Source organism: Podarcis cretensis, assembly GCF_951804945.1.
Source record: "Podarcis cretensis genome assembly, chromosome: 6".
NCBI lineage: Eukaryota > Metazoa > Chordata > Lepidosauria > Squamata > Lacertidae > Podarcis > Podarcis cretensis.
Genome location: NC_137175.1, coordinates 58,912,572 through 58,934,257, shown reverse-complemented (window position 1 = coordinate 58,934,257; position 21,686 = coordinate 58,912,572). Strand labels below are relative to the sequence as shown.

Genomic DNA, 21,686 nt, shown 5'->3' with positions numbered 1-21,686 from the left:
GGTTAACAAAAATAAACAACCGTCTGGCTGGGGGTTGGCGACTCAAGATGGCGGCGCTGCGGCCGAGCCGTTTGGGGCTGGGGTCTCTTCTTCTCCTGCTGCTTCTCGCTGTGGGCGACGAGGCGGCCCGGCCCGAATTAGAGCCCGTTCCGGAGTCCCTCTCCGAGTCTTTCGAGCCGGCGCTGGGAAACACCGCCCCTTGCCAGCGGACGTGCCAGAGCACCTACCCGCTCCATACATACCCCAAGGTAACAAGCGGCGGGCGGGCGGGTGGGGTGGGGGGCGCCCCACCTTCCCTACTGAAATATTCCGCCACCCCCCAAGAACCACGCTATAGCAGCCAGTTAGTGGGACCTTCTCTGCATTTCCCCCTTTTCATCCTTCCACCTGCATTTAAGCCCCGGGCGCTCCTGGTTTCTTAAAAAAAATAAGAATCTGGCCCTTGGTTGCGGGCAGGAGAGGCAGCCCCTGCGGCATCGCTGCTTATATTTAAGATCTCCCCACCACCCCCCTCAGTGTAGGGATGCGACCGTGGCTTGTTCTTCTTTCGCTGTGCAGCCCTCGGGGCAACTGGCAGCCGGGGCTGCATATTCTTCCTGGCAAGGAGAGGGAATGGGAAGGAAGCCACACTCCCTGCAGCTGCTGCTCCCCCTTTGGCCGGTGGATGGGGCCTGACTGGTTTTGCCAGTGCTGCGATGCCCTTCCTGGGGTTGCAACCGCTAAGTGGCTATGAGAGCGCGGACCCGTAGGTGGATTTCTCATCTGGTAGTCTTTGACTGCCTGAGGTGGGGCCTCGCAGCTTGGCTGGGTGCAAGTAGGAGTCTCTCTACAGTTGCTGTCCACTAAGTTCTGTGCGATCAGCTCTCCTCCACTTTCCTCTCCTCAGCTTGTTGGGCTGGCTAGTACACAAAGGAAGTGTGCAAAAATAAATCCTTCACGTGTGCCAAAATGCAAAGTGGCATGATTTATTGTTGTTACCCAGTGGCGTAGCGTGGGTTGTCAGCACCTGGGGCAAGGCAAGTAATTTGCGCCCCCTAACCCGTGGATTTGCGCCCCCTAACCCGTGGAATTGCCCTAACCCCAGAAGTTGCGCCCGGTGCGGCCGGCCCCCCCTGCACCCCCCACGCTACGCCACTGTTGTTACCTGTTAGCTGCATTCCTCATAGAAGTGGCCCAAAGAGACTTACAAAATATTGGCATAGGTCTCAGCTGTCACCTGCACAGCTACAGCATATCTGCAAAAGGCTGTAAACTTTAAGGAAAAGGAAAGCTGCTAAGAAAAGGTATCTGGAACTGTCTTCAGATTCTGGTTTCTATGCAAGCACTTTTGTCAGCTGGTCTGAAGGCCAAATAATGGTTGGGCTAATGATTTTCAGATTGATTGACATATGGAAACGGAAACTTTTCTATGCTTCCCCATGAGATACTAAGGCTGCAATTTTAGGTGCATTACCTGAGATTAAACTCTAGCTAATTCAGTGGAATCTGCTTTTCAGTAGGCATGCATGGGATTGCACTCTTATTTCTCAGCAAACTGCAAAGTAAAATGTATTGTGTCTATATCATCTACAGGATTTGATCTCTACATTTTTATTACAAAAATATAGTTGTCATTATAGCCCACTTTCCAGCTTATATAACTCCCCCAGTTCCACATCTAGAACCAAAATAGTGACACTTTGCTGACTTTTATACTACTGTAAATTCACTAAGAGTGTTTGTTCAGTATCTGTCCTGATATCTTTCCTAATTCTCTTCTCCCCAGTGCACACATGGAGCTGAGAAAATTATTCTTTAATTTCACCCACCCAGCCCATTATTTGTGTAGCTTCTTGTAGCTACCTGCTTCTTACCGTACAATGTTAGGTCTTTACCTGTCATGATGATTATGCCAAGCTGTTAACATAATGACATATCAGACCAGGGCTTCTCGGCAAACATGCTCCTTCATATCTCTGCCAAAATTCCTCCTTTCACATCCATATTATTGTTAGCTACTGTATGTCTTCCATGCCATTGTTTGTTCACCATTGCACCCATCAGTGTAATCAATACTGCTTTAAGACATTGACACTGTTACTTTCCTTGCTAGATACCTATGGCACTGTTACTACACAGGAAATACATAGTTACACAATACATTGTCATTTGATTGTTGAACCACATAAGAGTTACCATTTTGGAGCATGTGTGTTACACCTGTTTTCAGATTCCTTATTAAGACTGAAATATTCATAATAGATAAATACCTATCTTATGGGAGAAGGGGTCCATATGTTGACTGGGGAGAAAGGTAAAGGTACCCCTGACCGTTAGGTCCAGTCGTGGACGACTCGGGTTGCGCACTTATCTCACTCTATAGGCCGAGGGAGCCGGCATGTGGTCATGTGGTCAGCATGACTAAACCACTTCTGGCGAACCAGAGCAGCACATGGAAACGCAGTTTACCTTCCCACCAGAGCGGTACCTATTTATCTACTTGCACTTAATGTGCTTTTGAACTGCTAGGTGGGCAGGAGCTGGGACCGAACAATGGGAGCTCACCCCGTCGCGGGGATTCGAACTGCCAACCTTCTGGTCGGCAAGTCCTAGGCTCTGTGGTTTAGACCACAGCGCCACCCACGTCCCTAGACTGGGGAGAAAGGATACCTCAAATACAGGTTGGTCAAAAGCAGTGCCACCCACCTCTAACTCGGGACAGCCACTCCAGAAGGATATCATGGTCAGTGGTATCAAAAACTGCTGAGAGGTTGAGGAGAATTAACCAGGACCTATTTCCTCTGTCTCTCTCGCAACAGATGTCCTCATACAGGGCAATCAAAGCAGTTCCTGTACCAAAACAGAGCCTAAACCCTAATTGAAATGGATCTAGAAAATAAATTTCCATCAAGGGAACCTGGATCTGGTCCACGATCACCCACTCAAGATAGTTTATATTTGTGCAGCTTGTTCCAAAGTAAACTAAATAATAATATTTTATTCAACATCTTGGTTTCATATTTATATAAGGTGTTTCAAGGCTCAGATACAAGACTTGTATTAAAGCCTACTTTTACTAACCTTAGTAGTCTGCTGAAGTCTCAGTGAAAAATCTTGGCTCACTCTTGTAGCTCTGTGAAAAAATAAAAGAAAAAGATTTTTGAAGTTAAATTGTGCAGCACATTGTGTATGTCTTTGTGGTATGAGTAGGGTTAGAGTAGGATGATTATAAAAGAGTGATACTGACCTCTTAGGTTTTCATTACCAGGAAGAAGAGCTCTATGCATGTCAAAGGGGCTGCAGACTCTTCTCCATTTGTCAGTTTGTGGATGATGGGATTGATTTGAATCGGACCAAGTTGGAATGTGACTCTGGTAAGATAAGCTAGCCTCTTTTTCAGCTTGTAATATATGGGTGGTCACCACTTTTCTTCCTATTCAGAGTAGACTTATTGAACTATATTGACCAGTAACTTCATTTCAGTCAGTCTACCCAAAGTGTGACTTAGTTGGATATCTCCCTAGGAGAAGAATTAACACCTTGATGTTAATTGATTAACATCAAGAGAGTTCAGCAAGGAGGAAGCTACCAAAATCATGCCACAAAATAAGTGTCCACATAAGGGCATGAAATCTGATTTATTACAAAGTCAAAAAAGTAAACTTGGCTTAACGTCAACATGTGTCAGCCACAGATACCCTGTTATCAGGGAAATCTATAACAAAATAATAAGCCTTAAAACATGCACCTTGTCACATTTTGTTAGTTATCATAAAATATGTCATTGCAAGCTTAAAAATAAAATGAGAAATTAAAATAAACAAAAGTTTGCAACATAAGAGAATGTTGTGATATAAAATATAATAATAGTGTTGATGCCTTAAGATTTTTGTAATTGTAGCTTCTCCTTTGAAAGAGAATTTTTCTGAAACAAAGATGAGTTTTCTAAGATGAAAGAAAGTGTAATTAAGAAGTTTTCAGTCACAAAGTTACTTGCAGCTGGGATGGGAATCTCTTAGTCCCAAAGCTATTTGCAGCTTTGTTGAGACAGTATGGGTCTTGCTTCTACCGTATGAGATAGGTCTGCACCCCGTCACAAGATTGAGCCTGTCATGGAAGAGAAAGTTCTGTTTCCATGCTGAATTGGACATTAAATATAAACATTCATGAATAATAATCTTGTAAGCTTTGATTGGAAGTAAATCCATTGACTTGAGTAGTGCTCACTGCAAGTAAGCACACATAGCATTGCAGCCCTAATTGGCTTGCTGAGTACACAGTTCTGGGAAGAGTTTATTTTCCCTCTGCAGTTTCTCTGTATACAATTGTTATTTTCACTCTGCAATGCTATTGTTTTGCCTGTCTCCTATCTAAAATGTTGGAACTGGAGCCTTTTAGAAGTTGCATCCTGAGAGAGTTGGCAAAACTGAAAGCTAAGCATATAGCTCAGGGGGCATACTGAAAGTGAGTGGGTATTCTGGTTTTACCCTGCCCCTCTTTGGTATTTCTGTCACTTGGGGAGGCTGTGTGGGTGTTTTTACAGATCCTGAATGCTGAAGTGTAGTTCAATTTTGCCTCTCTTATCTCACAACTGACATTATTTGATTGGAAAGATGAGCGTCAGGAAGGGAAGTCCAACATTAGTAGCAATATGTGTGGTGTTGCACCCCTAATATTCAAGTGTGCTTTAGCTGCTTATGTGGAAGGTGTGACCTTTTAAACTGAAAGAATGTGTCTTTTACAGCATGTTCTGAGGCATATACCTCTCAGTCTGATGAACAATATGCCTGCCGTCTTGGATGCCAGAATCAGTTACCATATGCTGAACTGAGACGAGACCATGTAAGTATTTATATTAAAGTGAGTGAATACATTTTCACTGCTTGTATTCCCATTCTTCAACTATTTTAAAAGTAAATTGTGGAGAGAAGCTCTGTGACATGTTTGAAATTGTTGCTTTTATATTAATATGTGAATCACTATTTATTTGCAGCTCATGTCCTTAATGCCAAGAATGCATCTTCTATTCCCCCTTACGCTTGTGAGATCATTCTGGAGTGATATGATGGAAACAGCCCATAGCTTCATCACCTCCTCATGGACTTTCTACCTTCAAGCTGATGATGGCAAAATAGTAATATTCCAGGTGCTTGCTAACCTGCTCTTACCTGTTCTGACATAAGAGTTCAAGGGAACTAATAATAATAATAATAATAATAATAATAATAATAATAATAATAATTTATTTATACCCCGCCCATCTGGCTGGGCCTCCCCAGCCACTCTGGGCAGCTTCCATAGAAACCAAAAATACAGTAAAATATCACACGTTAAAAACTTCCCTGAACAGGGCTGCCTTAAGATGTCTTCTGAATGTCAGGTAGTTGTTTATCGCTTTGACATCTGCTGGAAGGGCGTTCCACAGGGCAGGCACCACTACCGAGAAGGCCCTCTGCCTGGTTCCCTGTAGCTTTGCTTCTCGCAATGAGGGAACCGCCAGAAGGCCCTCGGCGCTGGACCTCAGCGTCCGGGCAGAGCGATGGGGGTGGAGACGCTCCTTCAGGTCTAAGGGAGGGTGTTTTTTGTTATTCTGTTTTAAATCAAATAACTCCATGTTGAATGTCTGGGAGTGTTCTGTTTTATTGGGTTTGCTCTGCTTAAAAATATAATGTGTCTATTTAGATTACAGTTTGTGTCATTATGTAGATAAATATGTTAGGTTTGTTTCACTAATTTGAAGGTTTTGTTATTATTTCAGTCAAAGCCAGAAGTTCAGTTCATTGAAAGTCCTGGTCAGGAAACACAGGATTTAAAAGAACCATCATTTCGCAAAGCATCTTGTAAGTTGTTTTAGGGAACTCCAAGGAATAGAATATGGTTTGCCAAACAGTAAGGATGTACTGTCAGTGTCTGGCCGGCAATTTGTATTCATGATTAGATAACTGTGGAAACCAGTAGCTTATTTTTTAAGATGCTTACTGTTTGGAATTTGCTTGATGACACAATCTTTGTCTGATGTTTAAACATGGCAACTGAAACATGTTTTTACAAGTTTTGTACTTCAATTGCTTCATTGGCTCTGGTTCAGCAAGACACTGCGTGTTGCAAATGTAAGAAACAAACCCACAAGATATTTTTTAGCTGTTCGCTTTTTCCTAGAACTTCCTTCCAGTTAAAAAAAGGGGGCACTGCTCAATCTTAACATTTATTTAAAGAGCTTGCTGTGTCTAGCAGGAGGATTTACCGGAAGGAAAAAAGGTTGGGTAGACATTCATAGCGTACAGAGAGACTGGACACTTGAGCATATGTGTCTTGGATTCTGTGATAAAATTAAACAAAAATGTACTATGATTTTCAGTAGATCTGCAGCCAGGAGGTCCACAGGCACACAAGGGATTCTTCGACGAAGATGAAAGTGATAACTTCTTCAAATGTGTTTCAATGTATGTACATTTTAGCATATGAAGTAATTGCTTAAGGGAGAGACATGTTTCATTCCCTAATGCTGTATATCACATGTAGTTCAACTACCAAAACAATCATGTGAAATGTTTTCACAAAACATTTTCTTAAAATTAACATTCTGACCATTTCTGCTGTATCTAATTGAATGCTCTTTAAAAACAGGAAATGCCCATAGTAGCACAACTTTTACTACAAACATTGCTGTCATGCTGCTTGCATTGAACATTGTTTCCAAACTCAGACCATTCTTTAATATTACTATGTTAGGTCTATTTATAAGTAAAACAAAGTTCTGAGCAAAGCTGTTGGCTCACATAATATTGAGGGTCAGTTTGAGTCTGAAAGGGTGCTAAAGTAGTTGTGCTTTTAGGCTTGTGGCAGTGATTGTTAACAGCTTTGGATCTTAAACCAACTTCGAAAGGTCTTAAGTTCTTCTGAACCTAGTAACCATAGTTCCTGGTTCGGATGAAATTGAAAACTGGTTAATTGAAAAAGATTTCTGTATTTCATTCAGGCACACCATGAAAAGAAATCACTGCATTTCACAGGCATACTGTCTGTACATATCTCGGCTTATTAAGCTGAGACATGATCATGTGATCATTTTCACTGAACGTAAATGGTAATGGGGAACAATAACCTCTTATTAGATCCTGAAAGCTCAAAGACAATGGTTTTGCTTATTTTCTGGGACCAGATTAAGGTACAGTAGTTGACTGTGATGGCATCTAAGTCTGCCTATTTTGGATTTTGTGTGTGTAGAAACAATATTTAGGGGGGGGGGGGGATACAATTTTCAATATACCTCAAGCTTGTATTTATGGCTGATCTGTTTTCTTATATTCCAGAAATTCTGGCTGGATACTGACAACCACACTTGTCCTTTCTGTACTGGTGTTGCTCTGGATTTGTTGTGCAACTGTTACTACTGCTGTGGAGCAATATGTTCCATCTGAGGTAACTTAAATCCTAAACTTCCCAGCATCCTACCACATTATATTCTGTGATATCAGCATGCTTTGGGTTTGATTTAGAGCCCTTTTGTGCAGAAGAGGGTATCTAATGATTCTCTTGTTAATGAAACAGGATTGTGAACATATATATTGAATATATATTGTAAGAGGTCTCACCTGCTTGTAGCTAACCTCCAATGAAATTGCCAACTTAATCAGCTGATGTGATCACTGGGGCAAATGCAGTATGGAATATGTAAACTGGTAGTGACAGTTCATGCTAGCTTTTTCAGGGAAACAAAAGATAACAAGGGTGGTTTCATGGGATGAGTTTTGACATCTCCCAGCAGAAGCAAAGCATGCACGTGATTTTTGCTTAGCAAGATGACATTCTCTAGATTTGGTGGGCATTTCTGTGAGGTTGCAGTACTGAAGCCATTTCAGTTCATAAAAGTTATAGTACAGTTAGGCCAGAATGCAAAAAAAGGGGGAGGCATTTCTGGTAGCAAATATGCCTGAAAATGTTAATGTAAATAAAATACCATTGTAGAAGTCATATTGATAGCCATTCATATATTATGTAACATACAAAATACTATGCAGGATTAGATCAAGATCTATCATCGAGTAGTTTTGTGGAGCCATATGCAGCCATTTTAAAAAGTGGTGCTCAGCTAAAGGGCTAATTATGTTTCAGATGTAATGTCCAAAATCTTTATTAAAATTTGAAGTCTTCCATTGCTACTTCCTACTGATGCACAATTTAATTGTGCCTTTTCTGTGCCAGTGTCTCAAAGCCTTGATAATTTCACTCATAAAGACTTGTTTAATATCTTCTACTCCTCACCCCTACCCCCCCAAACGCTATGTTTCTGGAGAGTGAACTAAAAGTGTGTGGTCCTGTTTAACAGTATAATCCTAAGCATGTTTACTTGAATGTAACTCCCACTGACTTCAGTAGGAGTTATTCTCCAGTAAGTGTGCATAAGATTTTAGTCATGATATCCATGCACCAAGATGTACTGGAATAAAACTTACTGTGTGAAATGATTTCCATCTAATATCATTTTGTTGTTGTTATTTTAGAAGCTGAGTATCTATGGGGATTTGGAATACATGAATGAACAAAAACTGAATCGATACCCAACTTCTGCTCTCATTGTGGTTAAATGCAAGGCTGATGAAGAAGAAGCTGGACCTCTACCTACGAAAGTTAACTTGACTCAGTCAGCAATATAGATTCAAAAAATGAATTCATTATCTTATTCTAAGACTTCTGTTAACTTTGGTGACTTTTTCCAATGAAGAGGCTTTTGCAGGGGTAGTCAAAATTCAGATTCAAATAAAGTTACATAATTGATTACTGTTCTACTGTCATGGAATTCAGTCTCAGTAAAGGAAATTGTGTTGAGCAATTGGGGTTTGTAGAGAATTTACATTTATTTGCTTTTTTTTTTTGCTTACCAAAAATCATAAGTATTGTCTATACATTAAGGTTGTGGTATTTTCAAATTATGAACATCTGTTGGTATCAGAGTGTATATTTGGAATCTTGTTTCTAATAGTGTAAGGAATTTTTTGTGGTCAAAGATGCCTTTTAAGTTGTCTTCTCAGCTGTGGATAAATGAAACTAACATGTAGAATTGCTTAGAAATCCTTATTGCTTCAAATGGCTCATTTTCCACAATAAGAGTACATTTTTGTTGACCTTTGTGCCAGTTTCTGGCACTGAAGTACTGTGGGTCAGAAATAAAACTTTAATGTATAGAGGAATCTATTATGGTGTCACTTCTGTATCCTAAAACAAATAAGCATCCCTGGCTTTCATTTGCTACACTTGTCGGCTCAGAGAAATGACTAATTTAAACAACAACAACCTTTCCCTAAAAAACAGGCAACATTGGTGGCAGACAAAAATTTCTATGTATATTGGACATTGGTATATTTGACATTGACTTGTTCACAAGAAGTCTCTTGACTCTCACACTCCTTCACACACCAGTTGAAATTGATAAATGTTACTTTCAATTTTAAACTAGCCGCACTTCCCTCTTATGCAGATGCCAGCCAAGATCTGAAACCATGGTTTGATCCTGGCTTGTGTTTGCTATACAGAGCTGTTGTTAGGATCTGTTAGTTCAAAATTGAAATAAAAAGTTTTCAATTTCTTCCTCTGGGGCACAAAGCAGGGAAGATACTCACAAGCCCAAGGATGTTGGAACTCATTATTGGAATAGATAATCATGGTTTCCCACTATGCATAAACCCAGACACAGTTTACAATTAACCCTATCTGGGACATGGCCAGCTTTTAAAAACCTACTTAATGAATAAGAATAAATCGTTACGTTGAGGCTTGTGACCAAACAAATGTCTAATACAGTTTTATAAATCAGTACTTTCCAGGGGGGGACGCAGGTGGCGCTGTGGGTTAAAGCCTCAGCGCCTAGGGCTTGCCGATCGAAAGGTCGGCGGTTCGAATCCCTGCGGGGGGGTGCGCTCCCGCTGCACGGTCCCAGCGCCTGCCAACCTAGCAGTTCGAAAGCACCTCCGGGTGCAAGTAGATAAATAGGGACCGCTTACCAGCGGGAAGGTAAACGGCGTTTCCGTGTGCGGCTCTGGCTCGCCAGAGCAGCGATGTCACGCTGGCCACGTGACCCGGAAGTGTCTCCGGACAGCGCTGGCCCCTGGCCTCTTAAGTGAGATGGGCGCACAACCCCAGAGTCTGTCAAGACTGGCCCGTACGGGCAGGGGTACCTTTACCTTTTACTTTCCAGGGGAGTTTGCAAGTTCTAATTTATTGTTAATATAATTCTAAATGTGTTGAATTGGGAATTTTATTTCAGTATTTTTTTACAAGTGCTCTAAAAATCTTTAATGTTTTAAATTTTATTTTACCCTTGCTAATTGGTAAAAATGTTCTGAAAAACAATAAGCATCTTTATTCGGTTTATTGAAGTGTCCATGCTTCAAGTAAATGACGAACAACAGAAGAGGCAACTATTGTAAACCCTACAGTGAAGTAACAAGCCAATAAAATAGGTGTGCCATTCTCTATAAATATCACTATTGACAGCATCTCTGCATAATTATAAAGTTGATGATTCTCTAATACAGTGGTGGTAGAAAATGAGGTTTTCTGTCTAAAAGTTGATCAATTGGAGACTAATAGAATAACTTGCAAGGGCAATCATTAAGCAAGTTATATTGCTGTGGTTTCATCTAGTCAATACAAATTCTGAAGTTTAAAACTTGCCCTATTTCTTAAAGCGAGAAACCATGGACACTCCTTTACTAATCTGTGAAATAGTTACTTTCAAGCAACTTTTGCAGCTCAGTTGCTGTTTGTGTTGTACGATAACTTCTGCAATGTCAGTTGTCTTGATTTTTCACTTGCTGGGCTAAAATACTGTTGTATTATGCACCAATTATTTCAACTACATTTGCTTTAACTTATACATTTGTTTTTCATTTGGAGTCTTGTTTTAGGAGATGCCTTTGCAAAATAATCCAGACTATATACAGTAAAGGTTAAATGGACTGAAATGTAGTACCCTTACTTTGAAGGTTCAGTGTTGTTGAACTAAGGATTCCATATTGCTATGATGTTACTGGATTCTTCTCTCACTGTGACAACTTGAGCTGAAATCTGTTTAAAGGTCTACAATAAATCAATGGCTAAAAGAACTAGTGCTACTTAATGTACTACTTTTTTAGGAGGAGAAGTCAGTGGTCCCCTGTTAGCAACCGTGTCAGTCTACCAAACTTCAGTTGTGGTTGGTCTGAAAAGCAACACTGAAAGCTCTCTTCTGGTGATTCAGATCAGCCAGTTGAAAAATACTTGTCTATTAAATATAAAACATTGATCTTGTTTCATACTTCATTTCACAGAACTGAACTGTTCTGCTCCAGCTTTGGAGATCAGTAAAATCCATTGTGTTCAGTAACAAAGATAACTGATGTCTTAATAGTGCTTAAACATTGTTGTGTCTACAAAGTCTACAAAGGCCTATATTATGAACACGCCTCAAAATTAACTGTGGCTGAACTGAATATTGGGCTACCCAATCAGTTTTGCCTTCCTAATTTTTTCAGAAAATATGCAAGTATCCATCTATTTTCTGGACCATTTTCAAGCTTGCCTCCTAGCACTAGGTGCCCTTATCTTAGGTAGACTTGATGGTGAAACTTAAGGAGCTTTGTGTATTTACTGAAAGAGGCAAGTTGGCCAAGGCAAGGTTCCTTGGCAGAATTGATTGACATGCCTTACATTAGAGATGGAAATATGTGGCATTCCAGGAGTTATTGGGGCTACAGCTTCCCATCAGCTTTGACCACTGGTCATGGTGGCTGGGACTAATGGAAGCTGATCTCTAGCTCCTCCCACCCTTGACTTAGGTCATTTCTAAACTGCATTTTTCTGGAACCCCAAATGTTCTGGTAATGAGTCTTAATTCTAGCTCCAGAATGAGCTCTACAGCAGAGGAGGGCAATATTTTTGGCTTGAGGAACACATTCCCCTCTGGGCAAATGTCAGAGGGCTTCCCGCCAGAAGTGGGTGGAACCAGAAGCAAAAGTGGCTGGAGCAACAAATGTACAGTACAGATATTCAGTTTCTATACACATTTACACCCTTTTCCATGCAAGCAAGAGGCATCGGAGTCTACAGGCACATTCCAACCAGGCAAAAATACTGTATTTGTGGTATGTATTAGGGCTAATGATGGGTGTTGCCTGAGGAGAGGGGCTGTGGCCTGGGCAAAGTTCTGAGGGCCAGACATAAGCTGGAAGGGGGTTGCATTTGGCCCCACCTCTGCTCTACACGTTCCTGCAAGGGCCTTATTGAAGGGCCAGTGGTTTGTTTCCTTCGAATAGCTGAGCTTTAACATATTGGAAGGTTCTGCCTCAAAATCTTCAGTCCACTGCATCAAAAGATCAGTGCTTTATAAGCTGTGATCTTAAAACTGAAACAAAGTTCAGTCATTAGTACAGACATATTTTTGTTCGTTCAGTAGGAAAAGTCCTTAAAGGGTTTGAACCTTTCCGCACTTCCATCTAAACATCGTAATTTGTCGATTGAAAGAAAAGAAAGAAAAGTTGCTTTATAAATTTACCCCCCACACACATTTAATTATTGTGAGAGTGTATTTAAAGAAGGAAATAAGCACTACAACCATGAAACAACTTGTGTAAACAGAAAATTTACAGTTATAATCTACTTTGCGATATCAGCTAAAATGGAACACTTCCTAAACCAGGTTAGTAGAGAAGAAACCAAAGGGCTGGCACCTGTATCAAAATATTTTAAAGTTAAGAACATGAAACTAGCAATTTATTCCCTAAAGCTTTGAAAGGGCAGCATTCATGCCTGTAGTGTATTTCCTGTGTTACTCAGTGCTACCTGTGTGTGACGTTTAGTAATATGCCCAGTAGGGGCTGAGACATTTTTTTATTATTTGTGGCACTAGCTAGAGGAGAAGCTAATGGGGATTCTTGAGTTTATGCTTACTCTGTTTCATAGGTATGAATGGGGTTAGAATGACTTTCTTCTTCCTACCTCTGTTTCTCCTAGTAGCCTGGTAACGTTACCCCAGGAATGTATTTAGTGGCTTGTTGAGCTAATAAAGCAAGGCAGCTTGAAAGAGGCTAGTTCCTCCTTTCATACCTAAGCAACACAATTTGAAGTGAACATTGATGGAAACATTGCCAGAACAACTCTGCCTATTAATTAGCATAATCCTGCAGCAGTCAGGGGGGAAATGAACAGAATTCATCCTCAGGTAATAGCATCCATTCTATTGTGGGGGGGGGGGATGTAATTATTACTTTTAATACGACTGATCAGCTAGCTCTTATTGCTATTAAAAAGTAGACACGCTGGAAACCTCTGTATCTCTATTTTACCAGTAGCAAACTGGAATCAAAACTAAAAATTATAGTTTTAATTAAATCTCTGTATGTTAGTTACATGTTTTTGAATGTATGCAGATAGGGATTCTATCTGAATATTGAATGCACCGTAATTACAGACAATGTAATGCCTTGTGTTTCCTTAAAAACAATCTTCTCCCTCACAATGAAGGCAATATAATTTTATTTTATTTCTGTTAATTACAGAATATTGAAGGAGCTTCATTTGGTTCAACAAAATCTCTCTTTACTGCTAACAGAGGTAATTGGTACTCTTACTAACAAAAAGCAGTTCAAAAATGCTGGGAGCTGATTAGTTTATGAAATAAAGTTGTCCTTTCAAAAAGAGGAAATCTCTGCTTATATACTACTTGGCTCATATACTTCTTGACAATTGATGTTTCTATAGTTTACAGTATTTGAAAGTTGTTTCATTTTCAGTAGTGTATTATTTGGCTACAAAATGAAAAATGCTTTTAGTTCATTCAAAAGCAGTATCCTATAGGCAGTGGTCTGTTGTTAGAAAACATACAAGTATAACTCATCAGGTATGTCTTCATAACAATATGAAGAGTCTTCTTAATTGTTGGTATGGTTTTAATACATTTTATTGGCATTATACCCCAGTTTGGATTTAAATTATAATGAACAGTGGGTAACAAATTGCATTTTTAAAAATACATTAAAATATTTTAGTTGCAGCATTTCCTGCATTCTTTTCTTCTTACTAGAGTGATGGATGAAACTAAAAACTAAAAACAAATATGCAGTGGGGGACAGGAAGAGGGAGATCATCCCCCACACACTCCATTTCAACTTTTCTAGCTTGCTTCATTGCTGTCTATGCAACTTCTGGCTTGTACCATAGGTGGATTCTAGTACAAAAGCTTTGAGGGAAGACTGTTATGTACTGAAGTTCTCACCCTGGGCCAGCAGGGGGATACTGTAGATAGTTTTCACTCAGGTCCACGTCAGTTATTTTAGGCGGGAAACCCTGGGTTGTTGTTGCTACAATGTTGACAGCCGGCTGCCTATAAAAGCAGGCCGGCTGAGCTGTTTGCAGTCAGTTCTATTCCAGCTTACAAAATAAAGAGCTGCTTTGGAGAAATCGCTGTGTCATCTGCTATGTCAACCCACAACTTAACAAAGACATTGCAATAATTCAAGGCAGTTGCAGCTAATTCTTAGGTACCTTGTAAAAGGAAGGCAGTTAATCACCTAAAGGCAGGTTATGAGCACTGGGAGTGAGATTACACAATACATTAGTCAGCTAATTTTTACTATTTATACCCCACACATCTTGCTGGATTGCCCCAATCACTCTGGGCAGCTTCCAACATATATAAAAACATAATAAAACATTAAACATGAAAAAAACCCTTCTCTATACAGAGTTGCCTTCAGACGGCTTGGAGGTCGGATAACTCCATACCCTCCAACATTTCTCCAATGAAAATAGGGACACCCTAAGGAAAAATGGGACATTCAGGGATCAAATCAGAAACCGGGATGGCTTCTCTAAATCAGGGACTTCCCTGGAAAATAGGGACACTTTGAGGGTCTGGTAGAGCACATGCTTTGTTCCCAGATTCAATCTTTTTGACATCTCAAATTAATAAAACACTTTAGTGAGCCATTGCCAGTCAGAGTAGAGAACACTGGACCAAATAAATAAATGGTCTGACAGCAGCTTCATATGTTCATAAAGTGCTACCACGTAATTTAGCTTTGAACAGGGATAGGAAACCTTAGGCCCAGATACCAAATGTGACCATCCAGTACTCTGTCTGGCCCATAGCTGTCAACTTTTCCCTTTACTTGCGAGGAATCCTTTTCGGAATAAGGGAATTTCCCTTTAAAAAAAAGGAAAATGTTGACAGCTATGATCTGGCCCTCAAGACTCTCCTTAGGCTACACTGTCCCTCCTCTGCACTCTCCTGTGGTGTCTTTGCTTGCCTTTCTTTCTTTCTTTCTTTCCTGGAGGATGGACAGGTGTGGGTGTGTGAAACTTCTGACTTTGCTTACCTGGAAAGTAACTGCCTATACAAAGGTAAGCATTGTATCTGTTGCTCCACCTACCTTTTTCTCTGGCTCTGCACACCAGTGGCATGTGACCCCCACGCCCAGAAGGGAATGCAACCCTCAGACTGGGAAAAAAAGTACTAGAACCAGAGGTGGAGCTAGCTGCTCCAGCTCCCGGAACAGCGTGCACTTGGGGGCAGGGCTAGCCGCCCACAGAGGCGGGGCGAGCATCCCAGGGGTGTGGAGCATGTGTCCCAGGGGGGTGCGCCAGCCGCTGCGAGCCTCCTGGAGGGTGTGCCGGGCGGCGCAAGTCTCCTGGGGGGGTGCAGCCTGCGGCGAGCTTTGGGGGCAGGGCAGCGATGTCAACCCCCCTCAGGGATGGCACCCAGGGCGGACTGCACCCACCTTTCTCCACCTCTGCCTAGAACATACATTGGCTCCTGAGAAGCAAGAAGATGAGCTTTGCAGAAGGTCAGCCGCTTGCACTTAAGGCAACAGGAAGCATCTTGATTATTGTGAAGAAACATATTTTTATATATGTGAAGAAATGCAAATATTAGGGCATGACCTACGTGTTACCAGCATTATTTTTTTAGCAGAAATGGGACAGGTGTGTGTGTTAAGTGTGGTACGAGTTGAAACCTTTGGGTATAAAGTCTTGTACAGTTATGTTCCATATAACATAGAATTAAATACCCATGGGATAATTTCAATATGGGTTAATTAGTAGGGAGTAGCAGAAGCCAATGTCCTCAGTGTGGATTTTCGTACAAATTTAGTGTGAGGGTATATTTGGAATTGATCTTTAAGTCTTCCCTCTGTGACAGGTACTATACAGGGCCTGCAAGGTTGCTGCAAGGATTGCTGTGCATGCATCCCTTGCACCCAACAATGTATCTGCGTGTCTGCCATTGGTCTTGGTATACTTGGTGTCATCGCTACTGTCATTGCATTGGTGGTCACAATTGGCATCCCTCCACATACACCAGGTCAGTCATTTCTAGCTTTCGTTATTATGATGGTGACCAAACTACTGCCAACTGGAGTAATACTTTCAATGGGGCTGTGTCCAGTGTTTCTTCTACTCAGAGTAGACCCATTGGTAATAATGGGCAAGACTAAGGCCACATTGTGCACAATACCACCTTAAATAGTCATGGCTTTGTTGGGAATCTGGTAAGGCACAAGACACAATCCATCCGGCAATTCTCACATGCAAACTCTATTGCAATCAACATGAGCAACGCAAAAGCTTCCATATATTTGCAAACTCATTCATGGCCATTATTTATGTGTGATGCATCCCAACATGGCTATGGGTCAAAACTGGATTATTTGAATGTGTCACTATAGTACTGGGGGTTGGGGTCTGATTAGGTCTGATCATTTCTTTGTCAGTATCATCCATTGTTTCATCTCAATTTTATTTTTCAGTAAATCGTTTATGTGTGACCTCCGGTAATCAGACAGGCTTTTTATGTGACAACAGAGCTAGCTGCATTCCAGCCAGCCAGGTCTGTGATGCAAGACAAAATTGTGCAAATGGGGAGGATGAGCAAGGAACACTATGCGGTAAGAATATTTGCTTAAATCCCCCTCTTACCATGCCCAGTTAATGCCTCATGCTTTTCCCCACCATAACTCAGCCATTTTATAAAGCTTCAAGCTATAGCAAGTTAGGTGGTGAGGAAAACAGAAGCAGACTGAAGATGAGGTCACACATACATGTTCTGCAATCAGTCGATACAGCATCTAGTGATTATTTCCATGTGTGAATAGACAAGAGAACAGAACAGCAGCATCAGGATTCAGGACCTCTTCAAGTGGACTGATGTAGCCTGAATTGAAGTTGTAGGTTGAAGTCAAGTCGTGAACTCTGCCAGGAGTTCTCACATATCAATAACAATATACCTGCAGCCCAGTCATCACTTGGAAGAAGACTATTTCAGTTTCTACTTTAATAAATCCTCAAAATGTGATTTGATTTTGATTATTTAATTACTATGTTGTTGTTGCTGGCATCCGTCTGTCTTGAGAGACACTGGAGTGCGCCTCTGGGGGTTAAGTCAAACCACTGTGTTAGCAGCACTGGAGTGGCCTCAAAATATCTCTCAGCAGTGTAAAAAATACCTGAAGCAGCAATGGATAACTTAAACAAGTTACATATAAAAAGTTACATTAACACAAAGTTGCATGTGTGTGTGTGTGTGTGTATCTCAATTAATTTTCCTTCTGACACACCCTTCCTCTCAGCCTCTGAGTTATCACCCAGGGTCCAAACAAACTTTCAGCTCAAGCCGAAAAGTCTCAAAACAATAAGAGTTCTAGAAACACCAGACATCACCCTAGTCTCTTACTCTAGACTTGCTTTTGTTTTGTTTTGGAGGGGCAGACCTAAGGTGGATTGTACTTCCTCAGGCTGCCCACAGCTGTGTCCCATTCAACTGCACTCTCCAAACTCGGTTGCAGGTACAGCAGTTTGTTGAGTTTCCCAGGGGGTCCAGTGGATGCGAAAAGCCCCCCCCCCCCCTGCACACACTTCTCCTTCTTCATCCTCTGTCCTCTATTCCGCCTCCAGCTGCTATTTGGTAGTCTGTATATCTAAGCAAAGCCTTTAACAACATCCTTTATTATTGTTTTTAAAAGCCCTTTTAAAGAAAGAGATGGTAACTAAATAAATGTAGTTGCTTCAACAGAAATAGTGTGAATATTGCCTTAGTAATTGAACTTCTGAATGACTTTCATTTTCCACCTGCAAAGTAAGGAGAGGGATGTTCTCTTCACAGACAATGTTTCTGGAATGAACTTCAACACCCCCCACCCCCCATGTATGCTGTTTTACTTTGAGGATCTATGCAGCTTACGATGCAAACTTGTACTTGTCTGTTCAGAAGAAAGTCCCATTGAGTTCAGTGAGAGTATCAAGACTGCCTTAATTGTATTGTTATTTATTACTAATTACCACATTGTAAGCCACTGCTGTTTTTACTCAGTATATATTTTGCGCAATACAGCATTCTCTCCCCTCACCGTTTCTGCTTCTTTCTTTATTTTTTTGTAGATGATTTGCCCAACAACCTTCCAGGATACTTGATATTTTATTGCAGCAACCGCAAGGTTTGGGTCTACGCAGACAAAAGATGTAATGGAATCAATGACTGCGGTGACTGTTCTGATGAAGTAGGAGCTTGTAAGTCTTTTCTTACAAAGTTCTGCTTGTAGTTAATGGATAAATGGGAGCAGTGCCCAGGCAAGGATTGCACCCCATAACCTCCTTGTGGGTGTTGCACGTGAGGCAACACAGCAGGCACACTTCACTGTGCCTCTGCTGCAATGGCTCCTCATGGAGGTTACCTGTGGGTTGCCGCATTTGCCCTCTCAGCTTGTCAAACTCCCGGCGTGAGTGGTGGCTTGTGCTCCTTGGTGGGCTTGGTGTCCCTGCAGTGCCAGAGGTGAGTTGGCTGCACTCCTCTCCGCGCCACTTGCCCAAGGACACATGGGAGGAAGGCCTAAGGGAAGGACCGGTGCTGGCTGGGAAAAGTCCAGGCTCCGGCTGGTGGGATTTCTGCCCTGAGGCAGATGTCTCTTCACTGGCCATGTTTTATTGTTTTTAATACCCTGTTGGAAGCCGCCCAGAGTGGCTGGGGAGGCCCAGCCAGATGGGAGGTGTATCAGTAATAAATTAGGAGGAGGAGGAGGAGGTGGTGCCACAGCCCTGAAGGCCTGGGCCTGGGCACAGCTCGCTTCCCCACAACTCCGTAAGGAAGTAGCCATGAGGCCTTGGCATGGGAGCCAGTCATGGGCGTGCTAGGTTGCACCCCCTCAGAATTCTGTGCCCAAGGCCATGACCCGCCTCAGCTCCCCAACGCTGCACCACTTTGTGTGAAATATGCTGGATTGTAAGTCCTTCAGGTTGGTACAGTCCCTTTTCGTCTACCAGAATATCCTCTTTTGCATAGTGTCATTTTCTAGCTTAGCGACATGGGATTTTGCACTAGTTCCCAACATCCCTGACCACTGTGGCCATGCTGGCTGGGGCTGGTGGGAGCTGGAGCCCAGCATCTGGTCCCCATCTCTGCTGAGTACATCTGTTATGCTTCTTTTTTATTCCAGGGGCCAGTTGTCCTCCTTGTGGGCCTCAATGGTGGGGATGCACCATGGTTGTCTTCCATATGTACTGTAGCTGCATTCCCAGACGTCTTTGCCGAGATGGAATACAGCACTGCAGTGACTGGTCTGATGAATACACCTGCACAAGATGAGCACTCCAGGACTGTAACCTTCAGAAAATAATGGGAGCTATCCATCAAATACGGCTGTTGGGGAATTGCCATACGTATTTATGAGAGGGGCTTGCGATGGATGCATTGTGTAGTGTTAGATGTGCTGCTCCTAGACCAGTGATCTTTCACCTTTTGAGCTCAGTAAAGTGTGTCTGCATGTGTGTATAACACCCTTGGCTGCCTCAAAACCCACTGCTACAAAAAGCAAAAGGAGGAAAAGAACGCCTGCTACCAAAAAATCTGGCTCAGACTTCCACAAGTACTGGAAGCTGCGAAATCTTGCTTTGTAACAGAGTAAAGGACCAGGGACAGCCGCAAATAAAATGTTTTAAGTGCAATATACAATGTGACACTAGATGGCAATGGTGAGCCTTATGGAAAATTAAGTGTGTTTTTTTATTTTTTTTAAAAAGGGTTTCCAGAATGATTTTTATATGTGTGTAGAACTCAGTTCAGGCGGAATCCTTCTCACAATTGCTGATCAATGGCAGCTATTGCACAAGCACTTACAGTGATGGAAACTAATTGGTATCTTATTCCTAGATGACATTTAAGAGGGCAGTGATTACCTGCCATGTGAACTCTCTGTTTCCCCCCTCTCCTTTTCTCTGTTATTTTCCCTTAGCTATGGGCATTTGGGTGTTTGATGAGTAAAAGATCATTTATTTCAAACCATGCTGCTGTATTTGATACATTGCACTTCTGTCTACAATATTATTGTATCTCAAAGCCCTCACCTTTTTATACCTCTAACATGCCTGGTGTGACCTGCAGCCATTAGAGTGGAATAAACCCTTAAAAGTGAGAGCATTAGCTGTCAGTTGTAACTACGATAAAGTGGCCTCAGAATAGTCTTCTGGAAGAGGTTTGTGTGACTTTCATACTCTTATGTAGAAGTAGACATCGTCTTATATAATGAAACGGGTACTACAAACAGACCTTTAAGTCAATATTCGTATCTGATAATCAGATTTCTACCAACATATACCATCAGACTAAAACGAATGACTCTTATTTCCTATTGTGGCAAGTCATGCAATATAGATTGTGCAATAAACAAACATTTACAAGTTGTTAGTTGCCCAACTAAATCTTATTCACTTCACAGCACATCATTAAATGCTAAGAGTGTTTAAACACTAATGGCAGATGAATGGGGTTAGGAGTCATGCTTATCTGTTTTTCGTTTGACAGTCATTTTAATTTACATATTGTATTAAATACGTTACTGCTTGAGTAAATAAAACTTGATTTTAGTATGTTTTATTATACTGTGCTAGCATGTGTTCCTCGGCAAAATTTGAAAACTCAGTCTCAGCTTGAAAGGAAACAACACACCCACACACAAAAATCCACAGCAATGAAGTGGAACAGTACCATGTAACAACACAGTAGGATACAAAAGTACCACGTGTTAGCTCTCATTTAATTCATCTAGGGATCTATATAGTATAGTAAAGGTAAAGGTAAAGGAACTCCTGACCATTAGGTCCAGTCGTGACCGACTCTGGGGGTTGCGGCGCTCATCTCGCTTTATTGGCCGAGGGAGCCGGCGTACAGCTTCCGGGTCATGTGGCCAGCATGACTAAGTCGCTTCTGGCAAACCAGAGTAACGCCCTTTACCTTCCCGCCGGAGCAGTACCTATTTATCTACTTGCACTTTGACGTGCTTTTGAACTACTAGGTTGGCAGGAGCAGGGACCAAGCAACGGGAGCTCACCCCATCGCAGGGATTCAAACCGCCGACCTTCTGATCGGCAAGTCCTAGGCTCTGTGGTTTAACCCACAGCGCCACCCGTGTCCCTATATAGTATAGTACAGTATTCCAAATTTACTTCCTTCAGATCTACAAGGCAACAGAAACAAGTCAGGCTCAAATCCCCACTGTGACTGATCTTGAGCTAACTACTTACAGGTTAACCTACTTCACAGGGTTGATAAAATATCAGCCTGGGATTGCAGGGGGAAAGTCTGGATATAACTGTGAAAATTTCTTTAACATGATTAGGTCCCCAAGTCAGGGCTTCTCAAACTTCCTCTTTAGCAGGACCCACCTAAGGGCTGAAAATTGATG

The 21,686-nt window shown here is 41.7% G+C and overlaps 2 protein-coding genes across 3 annotated transcripts; both read left to right on the top strand.

Annotated features, from left to right (window-relative positions):
• The first annotated feature begins 2 nt into the window (after positions 1-2).
• Positions 3-11,084, top strand: TMEM59 (transmembrane protein 59). Of its 2 annotated transcripts, none has more exons than XM_079980764.1 (8): positions 3-248; positions 3,248-3,353; positions 4,724-4,821; positions 4,973-5,125; positions 5,738-5,819; positions 6,341-6,422; positions 7,293-7,401; positions 8,484-11,084. In XM_079980764.1, exons 1-8 carry the CDS (start codon positions 48-50, stop codon positions 8,634-8,636), a joined length of 984 nt encoding a protein of 327 aa, XP_079836890.1. In that variant the 5' UTR covers positions 3-47; the 3' UTR covers positions 8,637-11,084. The 2 variants fall into 2 exon arrangements, with proteins under 2 accessions (XP_079836890.1, XP_079836889.1); XM_079980763.1 differs by having other exon boundaries at positions 4-248; positions 6,338-6,422.
• An 850-nt stretch (positions 11,085-11,934) lies between these two features.
• On the top strand, positions 11,935-19,916 carry LDLRAD1 (low density lipoprotein receptor class A domain containing 1). The gene is made up of 6 exons (XM_079980804.1): positions 11,935-13,177; positions 13,515-13,569; positions 16,157-16,318; positions 16,764-16,901; positions 18,391-18,519; positions 19,443-19,916. Exons 1-6 carry the CDS (start codon positions 13,157-13,159, stop codon positions 19,589-19,591), a joined length of 654 nt encoding a protein of 217 aa, XP_079836930.1. The 5' UTR covers positions 11,935-13,156; the 3' UTR covers positions 19,592-19,916.
• The last annotated feature ends 1,770 nt before the right edge of the window (positions 19,917-21,686 follow it).